The sequence below is a fragment of the Lupinus angustifolius genome, chromosome LG18 (genome assembly GCF_001865875.1).
Source record: "Lupinus angustifolius cultivar Tanjil chromosome LG18, LupAngTanjil_v1.0, whole genome shotgun sequence".
In the NCBI taxonomy this organism is placed as follows: domain Eukaryota; kingdom Viridiplantae; phylum Streptophyta; class Magnoliopsida; order Fabales; family Fabaceae; genus Lupinus; species Lupinus angustifolius.
In genome coordinates this window covers 3,555,980-3,568,868 of record NC_032026.1, presented here as the reverse complement: position 1 = coordinate 3,568,868, position 12,889 = coordinate 3,555,980, and the positions used below count along the sequence as shown (strand labels likewise).

General features: G+C 30.3%; 1 protein-coding gene and 1 pseudogene across 1 annotated transcript; both read left to right on the top strand.

The window, feature by feature from the left end:
* LOC109332403 (cysteine-rich and transmembrane domain-containing protein A-like) lies at positions 3,875 to 5,177 on the top strand. Its single transcript, XM_019567376.1, has 3 exons — positions 3,875 to 4,013; positions 4,151 to 4,292; positions 4,865 to 5,177. Exons 1-3 carry the CDS (start codon positions 3,959 to 3,961, stop codon positions 4,908 to 4,910), a joined length of 243 nt encoding a protein of 80 aa, XP_019422921.1. The 5' UTR covers positions 3,875 to 3,958; the 3' UTR covers positions 4,911 to 5,177.
* On the top strand, positions 9,472 to 11,114 carry LOC109333130 (annotated as a pseudogene).

Here is a 12,889-nt window from a genome sequence, read left to right as displayed (position 1 = left end):
CAATTCAAACTAATTTTCTCCTCAAGAATTTGTGAATATTAGTGATGTAAACCCACTAGGGGTACCCTTCAATTCAAAGGTCACTCAAGACCTAGGGGTCCCTAGGACTAGGGCAAGGTCCAAATCCTCCAAGGACAAGCTGTCAAAATACACCATTCACTCTAGTGAGCCACTTGATCAGTAAAAGACATTTATTTTCTTAAGAGTTTAGGATTTATTTAGCTTAGTTTACATTTAATTGCATTGAATTAAATAAATAAGAATTTTAAGTCTTAGGAAGTTTATTTTTATGTCAAAGTATTTTATTTATTCATGTAATATGGGTGGGAATTTAATTATTTAAATTCATTGTAATCTAGTCCATTAGTGGCCAAATAGTTCACATAGGCATAAGATTATTTACAGTCTCGATTTAACATTGGAAGTGATCAAGCCAACATGGTCATATGGCACGACTAGAAGTTCTTGGAAATTATTCTTACATGAGATACAACTTTATCTTTAAGGAGCACTCTAATTCATCAAGGAGATAAGGAAAGGAACATTTTATTTAAGCAAGAAGATAATGTCAAGAGATAAGTGAAGATGCACCCCACTTAGTGTTGAACACGACTCAAATTCAAATCCTTTGAAATTCATTTTGTCGACATTCAATTTGCAAGGTTGGCATGAATCAAAGAAGAAGATATTGGTGGATCAATTCGCCAAGTTCAAGAGAGTAAATCAACATAATTATCTCATCAAATTATCCTTAAAGGTAATTAGAAGATTTAACTATATTTAGCCATATTTAACTACCTTGATCTAAGGGTTAGAGATAATGTTGAAGATTTCCTATTTCACCTAATTTCTACCAAGGAAGCTAAAAATCAACAAATTGTGTGCATTCAAATTTGGAGATCACATGATCAAGTCACAAGACTTGGGTTTCGGCCAGCCTAAGCAAATCCAACCAGATTGACCAAGTCACAACAACGTGGTGCACGTTCAAAGAAGGCACACAACTATAAACAAGGGACAACCAAACAAATCCAAACAGAATGCACAAAGGATGAAGGCCAAGTCAAACAAGCAACTCGATTACAACCTGATTTGAGCTACATGGATAGATAGGATTTAGCTACTTAATTAATTAGGATATTATTTTATTTTCAAAATTAATTATGAAATTAGACTTAGTCATTTTATTTCAGTCAAGGCATATTGCCTATTTAACTAATGCATTTGATCATTAATAAAGTTAAGTTTGTTTTTAGAAAAATTGGATTGAATTCCTAAGAGTTGAGCTTAAGCTCCTTAATCTGAACTTATCAAGAACCATTGTTCTTGTGGCGTTCTAAGACCCATCACTCTCTCGGTGTGGCGTCTAAATTCTTATCAAGGATCCTTCCTTGTAGTAAATCTCATTGGCTTATCATGTTATTGAACTTGTGGCGCCTCACTTATATATCTTCTCCATTTTCCCAAACCAACCAAATCGTGACCATCTCTGATCATATCCGTTCAGCCCTAACAAGGTAAACCATGACTAAACACTTAAACATACACTCACCATACATTTACCCTAGTCGTGGCCCCACACACAAACATAACCCTATACCGTAAGCCAAATAGTATTTTCCTAACCGAAACTCAAGGATTTGACAACTATTTCATCCTTCTGTGAGCCTATTAAGGTTCAAGCAAGAACGGTCGCTCAGGAAAGCCTAACCACCCTAGAAGTTATGTATCAATTAGTTTATGTTTCTTATTTTATTTTTATGCAACATAAGACAAAATCATCAAAAAATTTGTTAATCATTATTTTTATTATAATATACCTATATAATTTTCTTCTAATACAATTCCATTTGGTTCGACATAACCCTATATTATACTATAATTGAATCTTGAAAGAGATGCAAGTATAAAATAGTAAAGTGTTAACTTATAAATTTTATTTGTTGATTAAAGATATATAAAAACATAAGTTCAAATCAATACATGATTTGTAACTTTGTACATAGGAATAATATGCAAAAAGTGCAATCCAAGCAATGGATTGTTACTTAGAACAATAAAAGAGTGATGACTAATAAATCTAACCGCTAACATTTACTTCATGTCATTTATTTTCCTCATCTAACTTTTAGTTTCTGTGATTTACTTTCCGCAACTAACATTTACTTTTCGTCATATACTTTTCCGCAACTAACATTTATTTATTGCTTTATTCTTTTATTCTTTATATCAACCCTTCGAAAGAAGTAGTACACTTAACTGCTAACTTTATTATTTTGTTCATTTTATTCTTTGATACTAACCTTTCATAAGAAATGGTATGGTTAACCTAATAAAATGAGACCGACCTTTATGGTATAATTAAAAGGAACCCGGAAATGGCCTAAATAAATAAATTCACTAATTAAATAAGTTGTTCATCACTCATCACTCTTAAATAAATAAAATAAGCTTGCAAGGCAACTCGAATTAACCTTTCAATAAAGTGTCACATTTGTTGTTCAGAGGAGAATTCCTATTGTGGAAATCTGTTTTCAAGTTACAAGGTTTTCAATAGTTTAAAGGTCATGTCCCTATGGTGAGATACTAGATCTTATTTAAAGTGGACTCAATAAAAGCTTTAGACTTCTAGGATACAATATTGCATCTAATCTTGAAAGAAAGGAAACCAAATATTGTAGGTTAACAATAAAAGAGGCGGACTCCTCTAACGGCTACCTCACAATACCTAGAACAACTTAGATGATCCATCACATCAATATCAAGTTTTACATTAGGCTAGCGCGGATAAAGCAGATGTCCCTCCCATCTCAAATCATAATATCTAATACCCAGGTTTTGGGCATATGTGTATCAAATTTAAGTGTACAATGTTAATATGTAGGGAAGCATGCAAGCCTTTTATTGAAAATAAATTCTCACCCCTTGAAAGCAAATAAATATTCTTTTTAAAAAGTATTTAAAGTAATACAATTAATCACTTTGTTTCTGACTCTCTTATAATAATATAAATTTATAGTACTATAGATATTAAAAAAGTATATCTAAAAATGTGTAAAAAAACAAACAAAATAATCACAACACAAACAAATAACTTCATATAATTTCCTCTAATTTATTATATAAAAAAACAATATTTCTAATTTGTTCAAATGAAATGAATTAGTTTAAATTTAGTTTTCAACTAAAGAGATTATAATCTCACGATTTATAATTTTACAATTTATAAACTAAAACTCAACATAATCTATACTAAACACTAATTTAGAAGTTATGTCGGAAAGGTGAGAAAGTATATCATATTATGTAAGAATTTATTATTAAAAAATAGCAAAGAATAAATTATTGTGGGTGCTCCAATATACCGTTGTGATTTTCAATTTCAAATTTTGATTGATTTGTAATTTAGTTCCATATTATTTTTGTATTATAAATTTTTATTCTATGAAAGCAAGTCAAAAGGTAAATAGAGTGAAAAGGACCCGTGATAGGTTAGTGGAAAAACAGGGTGATATCCACCAAAGAGTCGTTAATGAATATAATAAAAGCATAACATTTATATACGTTTAGTATAAAAATTTATATATAATTATTATATTATTTATTTTTATTATTTTTATTTTAAGAGTTAATAATAATTAAATATAAATAATAATTTTTTAACTATATGTTAGTTTTTTTTTTCTTATCCTAATTCCTTAAAAGCAAAGCTTCTACCATTTTGTCAAAATTTATTTAGCATTGAAATTCGTTTGCACGCTTTGAACGCGTATATTTTGTCAGCAATTGAAGTAAACACGAAACTTCCTTTTAGCAAAGTAACCTCTTTATGTCAATCTCTCACCAATAACCGCCATCAATTTTCTTTATATAAAACCCTCACCCTTCTATTTTTTTCTTATCAAAATATTGTGTTTAAATTTCATTCAGGTATTTGTGTTATCAAAATATTATTATCATGAGCTACTATAATAATCAGCAACAGCCTCCAATTGGTGTTCCACCACCACAAGGTATAATAATTCTTGTTTTATATTCTAACTTGTTAATTTTGTTTTCCAAGTTTTATTTCATTTTTTGTTGTTGTGGGTAGTGGATATGATTGAATTACTATAAGCTAATTGGTTTTTTTGTATAATGAACTAAATAGGGTATCCATCAAAGGATGCATATCCTCCACAGGGGTACCCTGTTCAAGGCTACCCTCCACCAGGGTACCCCCAGCAAGCCTACCCTCCACAGTATGTTCAACAACAACCTCAAAGACAAGAAACCGGTTTTCTTGAAGGATGGTATGCCTCTCTTTCTCTGTATACCTATTTTAGATTTTGGTTGCAATTATATTAGGATTAATGTATCTGACTCGTTAGAAATCCACAATTAAACGTACTTTTGGTAGACTTTAAAGTAATTGTGGTCTACTCCTCAAACCACCTCAGCTACTGCAACTGAGCATGCTAGTATATTTTAAAACACGGGTTTACCTTATAAATTAGTTAAAAAAGTTTGACGGCTTTTTGCTTCTTTCCTTTGATATAATCAAAGATATCTCTCATGTTGTTCACATGAATCAAACTTTCGATATTTTGATCTATCTGAAAATTTAATGAGATCTTATATCACTAGACTAACACTTAGTTGATTTTGATTTTTTTTTGGTAGTTTAATATGGGGCTGCAATGAGTTTTATATTTAGATCCTTTGAACTTATTTGGTTTTTCAATATTGGGTTGATGATCTCATTGATTGTCCGTGCATGTTTTTTATTTTTCTCTGTCTTTATTATTAATCTCCTTTTTTTGGTTGATATTGAGCACAATGGAATAAAAAGTAACATAATCTTATGTGTTGTGTTGTGTTGCAGTTTAGCGGCACTATGTTGCTGTTGCCTATTAGACGCTTGCTTTTGAGTTCTGAAGAAATGTGGGCGGTGGCTTTGTTGCATTATTCAGCATCCTAGTCTATTTTGTACCCTTACTTAAAAATTTAATGCTAGCATTATTAGTTAGCATAATACATTATATTTGTTTACAGTAGCTTTTATCTAGAGACTATTGTATATTTAACTTTAAGGATGCTTATCATGAGTAGGTGGAATCAGTGCAGTGTCTATGAATTTTGTATCAACTATCTAGTCTGGTCGATTCGTGAATTGATTTTCTCCATTAATTTAGGCATTTTCTTTCTGCTTTATTATCATTTAATACTTCCTTTTTTTGTGTGTATATAGTTACTAAATTGAGGCTCTTTTCCCCAACATTGGCTTTGAACTTTGATTACAATCTAAGTTGGAAGATTGAAGTTTGTGGAATGACATATCTATCAACTAACTTTTAATTTTTGTCTACTTAAGTGTATATCTGTTTCCCCTATATTTTGTTTTACATTATTGATTTCATTAAATCATTTCTTATCAGCACCAAATCATCTAGTAAAATTGTTATTCTCAATTTTAACAAAAAGAAAATATTTTGCTTTAGAATGAGAATATCATCTGGATTTAATCAAGACATTGATCGGTTTTAAGGTCTGATGTCTGCTTGTTTGTTTCAATCCATACTAAACAAGAGGTCCATCAGAAACTCGAAGTATTGGGAGAATTTTTATATAGACTTCTTCAATTAGATCACATGTATAAAAGTTGTAATATCATCCAAAACATTTTAAAAGAAAAATATTAAATTTTATTTATTTTGGTATTTTCCAAAATTTTAATATTTAATGAATAAAAATATTAAACTATTTTTATGAAATTTTTATAATCATTTTCGAAATTATTAAATTAATTAAATTTAAGTTAGTGAGAATATTCTTTTAGAAGCTTCATTTTCAAAAATAAAAAATAAAAAACATATAACAAAACTAAATTTTTGTTGATAAGGTTCCTAAATCTAGGTGATTGGGTTAACCAAAAATTCAAAAATAAGAAAAAGAATTAAATTAAAATAGACCCTAAAAAGCCTATAATAATTTTTCTAAAAAAAAGATAAACATTATATTTTATTATTTTTTATTTTTTATTTTTTCGATTTTTATTATAAAATAAATAAAAGATAATTAAAAATATTTTTTTATTAATTTTTATAATTAAATTCGAATTTATAAAATAATTAAGATAAGTGATATATTCTAAATATCCATTTTGAATTCCAAATAAACAAAAATTAATTTTTTATTTTTATTTTTTCGGAAATATAATTATAAAAAATTAAAAAATATTCACATATAATTATTTATTATTTTTTCGGAATTTATAGAATATAGAAAATAATTAAAATATATTTAATTATGTTTTAATTAGATTTTTCAACAAAAAAAAAGCACCAAGTCAAATATGAATTGGTGGGTGGTTTAGATCCCACAAAAAAGGGGGAAGTGGACTATCAAAATAAATTTCTGTTTAGCAATTGTTTAGGGATTAAGTGGTTATTCGTTTAGTATAAATAGGGTTATTAGAATTAGGTTTTTTTTTTCTTCTTCTTTTTCTTCTTTGGGGTTCCAAAAAAATACTCTATAAACTATACATTATAAACATTGAAATGCACTAGAAATACACAGTGAGAATGTCTTTTGTTTAAGATATCACGTGGGACACTGAAAGTGCAAAGATGAGAGATCCAGTGTGGGTGAGAGCATTTTTGGTTCAAAAATATTTTTATTTATTTTGTGTGAATTAATTCGGATATAAAAATAAATAAATACATAAATCAATTTAAATTGTCTTTTATTAAATGAAAAGATAAAAATAATAAAACACCAAGTCAAATCTGACTTGGTGAGTGCCTATTATTAGGGAATTTTATGGGTTAGTGGAATTTATTCGTTAGCAATTTTTTAGGATTAGGTTAAGTTAAAAAATAATTATAAATAGGGATTAGTAGTGTTAGGTTTATCTTCTTCTCTCTTGGCTGCTAAAAAATACTATAAACACATTCTATACACTGAAAACACTAGAAAATCCAAAGTGCAAAGTCCCAAAAAAGTCATGTGAGTCAGTGTGAAAAGGGAGAGAAATTGCCAAAGAAAGTAAGCAAGAGTATTGCAGTCCCGTGCTCTCATTTCTGCCATTGTTCATAGCCATCAGATGCACATACATTTTACTTCCAAGCATTGACTTCAGGAAGAGCCAATTAGGCTGTGAAACCTTACCAGTTATACTGCACCGGACTGCACTGGATCCACCCTCCTTCTTCTAGTGCATGATTCCCTACGGACGCACCTACAGATAGCTCGGTGCACCTTTTCTTACAACCAGTCCCACAGAGACACGTGTCTCAGTCAACACTGCATCATTTTCACGCCATTAAGGAGCAGACACATGGCTTTGCACTCTGCATTTGTTTTCACTGGATCATTGCTCTCACCAGGTTTTATGTTTCTTCTCTTTTTGTATTATATTTTTATTTACATGTTATAAAATCAACATCATTTAGCAAATAAAAATGTAATTTTTTTAATATCAAACACAGATTCAATCACAAAAATAAAAAATATAAATAATTTTATATTGAATAAATAACTAATAACAAAATTCATTTTTAGCAAGTAATTAACAAACTTTTTCTTAGTAAATAACAAAAAAGAGATAAAAATCCCTTTAATATAGCTAATAATTAACAAACATTTTTATGATTTTTTTAGAAATTACCTAATCTTTTATTTTCTGTAAATAAATAAAAATTATCAATAATAAAAATAATTAGAACATTTTACTATGACAAAATGATTATTAGAACATTTTATAATGAAAATAATTTTGAGAATTAATCAAAAAATGGAGAGAAGGTCGCCCTGGGGCCCTCTTTCTTCTCAGGTCATCTTCGAAAGGTCGCGCTATGCCGCCACTTTTCAACTGATTAAATCTCAAAATCGATTAAATTCTATTTTCTTAATTAAATAAATAACAAAAATTAACCAAATAATTTTTTTTCATCAATAAATTAACATGCAAAATAAATATTTTTGACTAAAATTATATTTTCCTTAATTAAAATGCACTCAACCAACAAATATATTTTTCTACTAAAAGAACTACGTAAGCCTTGATATTGATATTAAAGGGTACGTAGGACCAAAATCAATATTGTTAGACTCAATAATAAAAATAAATAATTTTTTCATAACAGTAACTAATTAATCAAACAATTTAATAAAAATCAATAATAATAATAATAATAATGTCATATATTTTAACGAAGGGTAACGCTTAAGGCGGGCGGATAGGGTGTTAATACCTTCCCTATTTTGTAACCGACTCCCGAACCTGGATATCAAAATCCAAAAGCCCAATGTGATTGGGCTTTAAAGATTTTTCTACATTTTTAACTATAAATTATGGTGGTGACTCTAAACAAAGTCGTGCAACCGAAAATCGGGCCAAAGGTATCAATCATATTGTTAATATTTTATAGAAGGTAAGAGGAGTATAAATCATATGGTTGTCATCTTCACAATTGGGCCAAAGGTATCAAGATAACAAATCTATGTTGTTTAGTGTACTTTTGTCCAAACCTTGTCTTGTGTCTTTCAATAGACCTATCAACATTATGTTGACTTTAAAACCTCACTTACAACCAATGACTCTTTTATTTTGAGGAAGTTTAGTAACAATCCATATGTGATTCTTATCTAAGGCTTTTAATTCATCATTAATAGCATCAACATCATCATATGACTCATGTTCTAAGGTTATTATGATGGCAAGACAATAATGTCTCTATATAGTAGATAGTCGATCATAACATAAAACTTGAGATAAAGGATGATTGAAAATGTTTCCTTTGAAGAGAATGTAGAGGATCCTAGGTAATAGTGATAATCATGTAAGTAGCTAGGGAGATGTCTACTCATATTGGATTTTCCCATATTCTATTAGCATTGGGTTGAGGACTAGGGAAACAAAGTGTAAACTGTCATGTCAGTTAATACAATAGTTGAGGTAATCATCTCTTATACTAAAATAAGATGTTGATAAAGGATACTCAAATGACTCTCATTCAAGTTCTTTGATTCTACAAAGCGGAATACAATTTCACATTTCTTGACAAGAAAGTCTCCTTAGTTTTACAATAAATATTATATAATCTTTTGTCCTAATTTTAAAACCAAGAAATGTACAATTTATTGTTTTAGAGTCTAGTTTCTTTTTGCGATTAATAAGAATGGATGCGTAACATAAACATCCAAAGACCTTAAGATAAAAGGACTTATTTTTTATGTTTATGGAGGGTTGCCTATTGATGAGGTACACTACATGAGCATCAACATAATTCCATAAGCATTTTGGTAAAGATGATTGGTACATCAATGCTCTAGCATTATTTTCAAGATATTTTGATGCTTTCTCTCAACAATTCTATTTTGTAGAAGTGTCTCAATACAACTTGTTTGATGGATTTTACCCTTTAAACTATATAATTCAGACATTATATTAGGTGACAAAGCGTTCAGAGGTTTGCACTTCTAGAGCATGTCACTGGTGTTAATGAACAATGGCCCAGACGTGTTGTCGGTACAGGATCATTTGGAATTGTTTTCCAGGTAAGGATAAACAAATCATTAAACTCTAAGGTGATAACCATTCCTACAGAGCTTTCTCTGCTGTATCTCATATCGCTTCGCAACCCGTGTGGGGTTCATTTTGACCTGACACAGGCAAAGTGCTTGGAGACTGGGGAGGCAGTAGCTATAAAGAAGGTCTTGCAGGACAGGCGATCCAAAAATCGCGAGCTTCAGTTGATGCGCTTGATGGATCACCAAAATGTAGTTTCCCTTAGGCACTGTTTCTTCTCTACAACAAGCAGAGATGAACTTTTCCAGAGAATGCCCCTAGTCTATGTGAAATTATACACATACCAAGTATGTTCTCTTCTCTATTTGCATTTAGATTTTGATATGCTGTTCTTCTCTCCTCTTTTTTATTTTTGGAATCATGCAATCATTGAGTTGGGATATGATGTTTAGATCTTCAGGGGACTAGTATATATTCATACTGTACCAGGAGTTTGCCACAGGGATGTAAAGCCTCAAAATCTTTTGATATCTGGTCAGCTGGTTGTGTCCTTGCAGAACTTCTTCTAGGACAGGTTGTTAAATTTTTTGGTAACCTTTGCACTAGTGTTGCTCATACATATAACTGATTTTCCTTTGTTTTTGGGATATGATATATTGACTCCTTGTTGTTTCAAATGTTTATTTAGCCATTATTTCCAGGAGAAAATTAAATCAGGTTGATCTACTTGTGGAAATTATTAAGGTGATGCCTTGTCTATGTTGATGCTGCACTGGATTGCATGAATATAGTTACAGAGAGATAAATAATTAGGTTTCTCTAATTATAGGTTCTTGGTACTCCAACTCGAGAAGAAATCCGTTGTATGAACCCGAATTATACAGATTTTAGATTCCCTCAGATTAAAGCTCATCCTTGGCACAAGGTAAAATGCATTGACTAACAATACTCCTTTTGCTTTATAACAATGTGATGCTTATAGTTCATATTTTTTCGGTGATTGATGCATTTGGTGCAACGAATGATCCATGTTTCAGATTTTTCATAAGCGAATGCCTCCTGAAGCAATTGACCTTGCATCAAGGCTTCTTCAATATTTACCAAGTCTTCGCTGCAGTGCGGTGAGTAGACCTACCCTTCTACCGAACTCCACCCTCTTCGGTTAGAAGGAAGGCACATGCACAAACATGCATATTAGTGTGCTTGATATAGTTCTAATTAACTACTTGTAGCTGCTATTGATTGTAACCTCTATATACCAATGACATTGGAATGAAAACTTGTTGCAGTTAGCTGGAGCAGCCCCTGAACTGATCAATAGACTCATCCCAGAGCATCTCCGGCGGCAAACTGGTCTTGGCTTCTCTCATCCAGCTGGCATATAGATGTTAAGATATAATGAAACAAGGCGTCAGCCATTCTAGTTATTAATGTGAAACACATGACGATCCATCGGTGATCAAGATAGCTGAGTTCAGGTGTAGTCTGCAATTTTCCTCCCCCTGTAAAGATGTATACATGTACTGGCTGGTTGCCATAACCTGGAAACTCTTTATTCTGTCTATTTCATTTTAGTTGAAGCATGCTTATTTCTTATTGCATATTTACATTGTTTTGGTCATATCAGAAAGCTAGCCTAGGACTATAAAATGATGCCATTCCTATCTACATAGTTAGAGCCTGCCGGATCGAAGCAGAAATTGTAGGGGCTTGGTTGTAGTTTGGCTTGCTTTTTAGATCACATTAATGATGTTGTTTCTATTTATGTTTATGACAATCTATTGGTTCAAAGCCAAAATTTCGGTTCATTTGTTCAATCCACTAGACTCTAGTATGCCATCCCCCATTTTTCAAAAGAAGTTACTGTCCATTTTTGGTCATATGCAAAGCACTCACTCTAGTTAGGCAAAGAATCATAAGAGTTTTGACATGAGGAAGAGCTTGCAACATGTGTTGTTGGGACGTGTCTAATATACTCGTAACCTAAATTGAATTAAAAAAATTATTTGTAGCACGAAGCCATATAATATAAGTTTTAATTTCAGCCCCATCAAGCCTTTGCGATTTTTATTTGTTTCTTACAATTTATTTATAGAACATGACATGGGAACTCTGGATATCTCCTGATTTGGCTTTTCTCTTCTGGGAATGAATAGTTATTTAGTGATGTTAGAATTGGATATTATTGTAAAAGCAGTGTATGGTGGTTTTGGAAAGGATGCTTGGACATTTCATTCTATTTTAGATTGTGACTTAAGATGGATTGTTTTTTGGAAAAAGATATATGTACTGACAAAGTAAGAAGTGTAATTCTCATTTTAAATTACCAACTACAATTTCAATTCATACGATGAAAATCAAAGGGATTCTAAATGATCAATGAATGCCATTCCCATTTTAGAGTTTATTTATTTCATTTCTCTTTCAGAATTACGTAAAAAGGAAAGTTCCCCATCACAACTCACTTGAACCAAGCTCTGGTACCTCTTAAGCCTACAAAAATTCCATATAATTTAAATGTAGGTAATGGATCCTTTAAATGGGTCTTAGACAATAATGAGATTATGACAATTCCATATCATTTTTCTGACTAAACTTGAAAAACAAATAGTCTTTTCGATAAAACTAGTTTGTAGGTGTAAGTTGTGAATTTGTAGTCGATAGCTTTGAGCTTATAGTTAGAAGCTAATAATTATGTAGGTATCTTACTAAATTAGAATTGTTCGATAAAACTAGCTTTACAACTAGTTAAAATTTGAAAAATAACTAAAAAAATATATACAACTTTTATTTATAATCTATTTAGTTATTTATTAATTAAATAATTATTAATAGCAGTAATTAAATACATAAATAATTTATAACAAAAACTTTCAATCTTTTATTTTAATATTTTATTTATAATTGGATATGCAATATTTTTATTTATTCGGAGATAAAGTAAAACAATAAAAATACTAGAGCTTTTTCATTGAGAATAAGTAATGTATTTTTTTTAAATTTTAAAGGATTAAATTAGAAAGCGAATTATTGAAAGTTACTTTCACTTTCTAAATGTTACTTCAAACAGTATAATCTTATTTTTTAAAAGCTATAAGTCTCTTTATTTTTTGTTTACCGGACGACTCTAGTAACTTACTGAAGCTCCCCTCGTCAAACAATAAGAAAGAAATGAATTGTATGATTTCTTGTTATTTAATTAATTAAATTATCCCCACCCCTTCATGTATCTAAGCCTCACTTGTTTTAAATATGAAACAGAGAAAAAAGTAAATAGATTAAACAATTAAATATTAAGTTCAAATCAAAGCATCTTCCACGGGACATAACCTTGCCATCTAAATCAAAAGTAATTTGCCGTGTCAAAAAATTTCAATC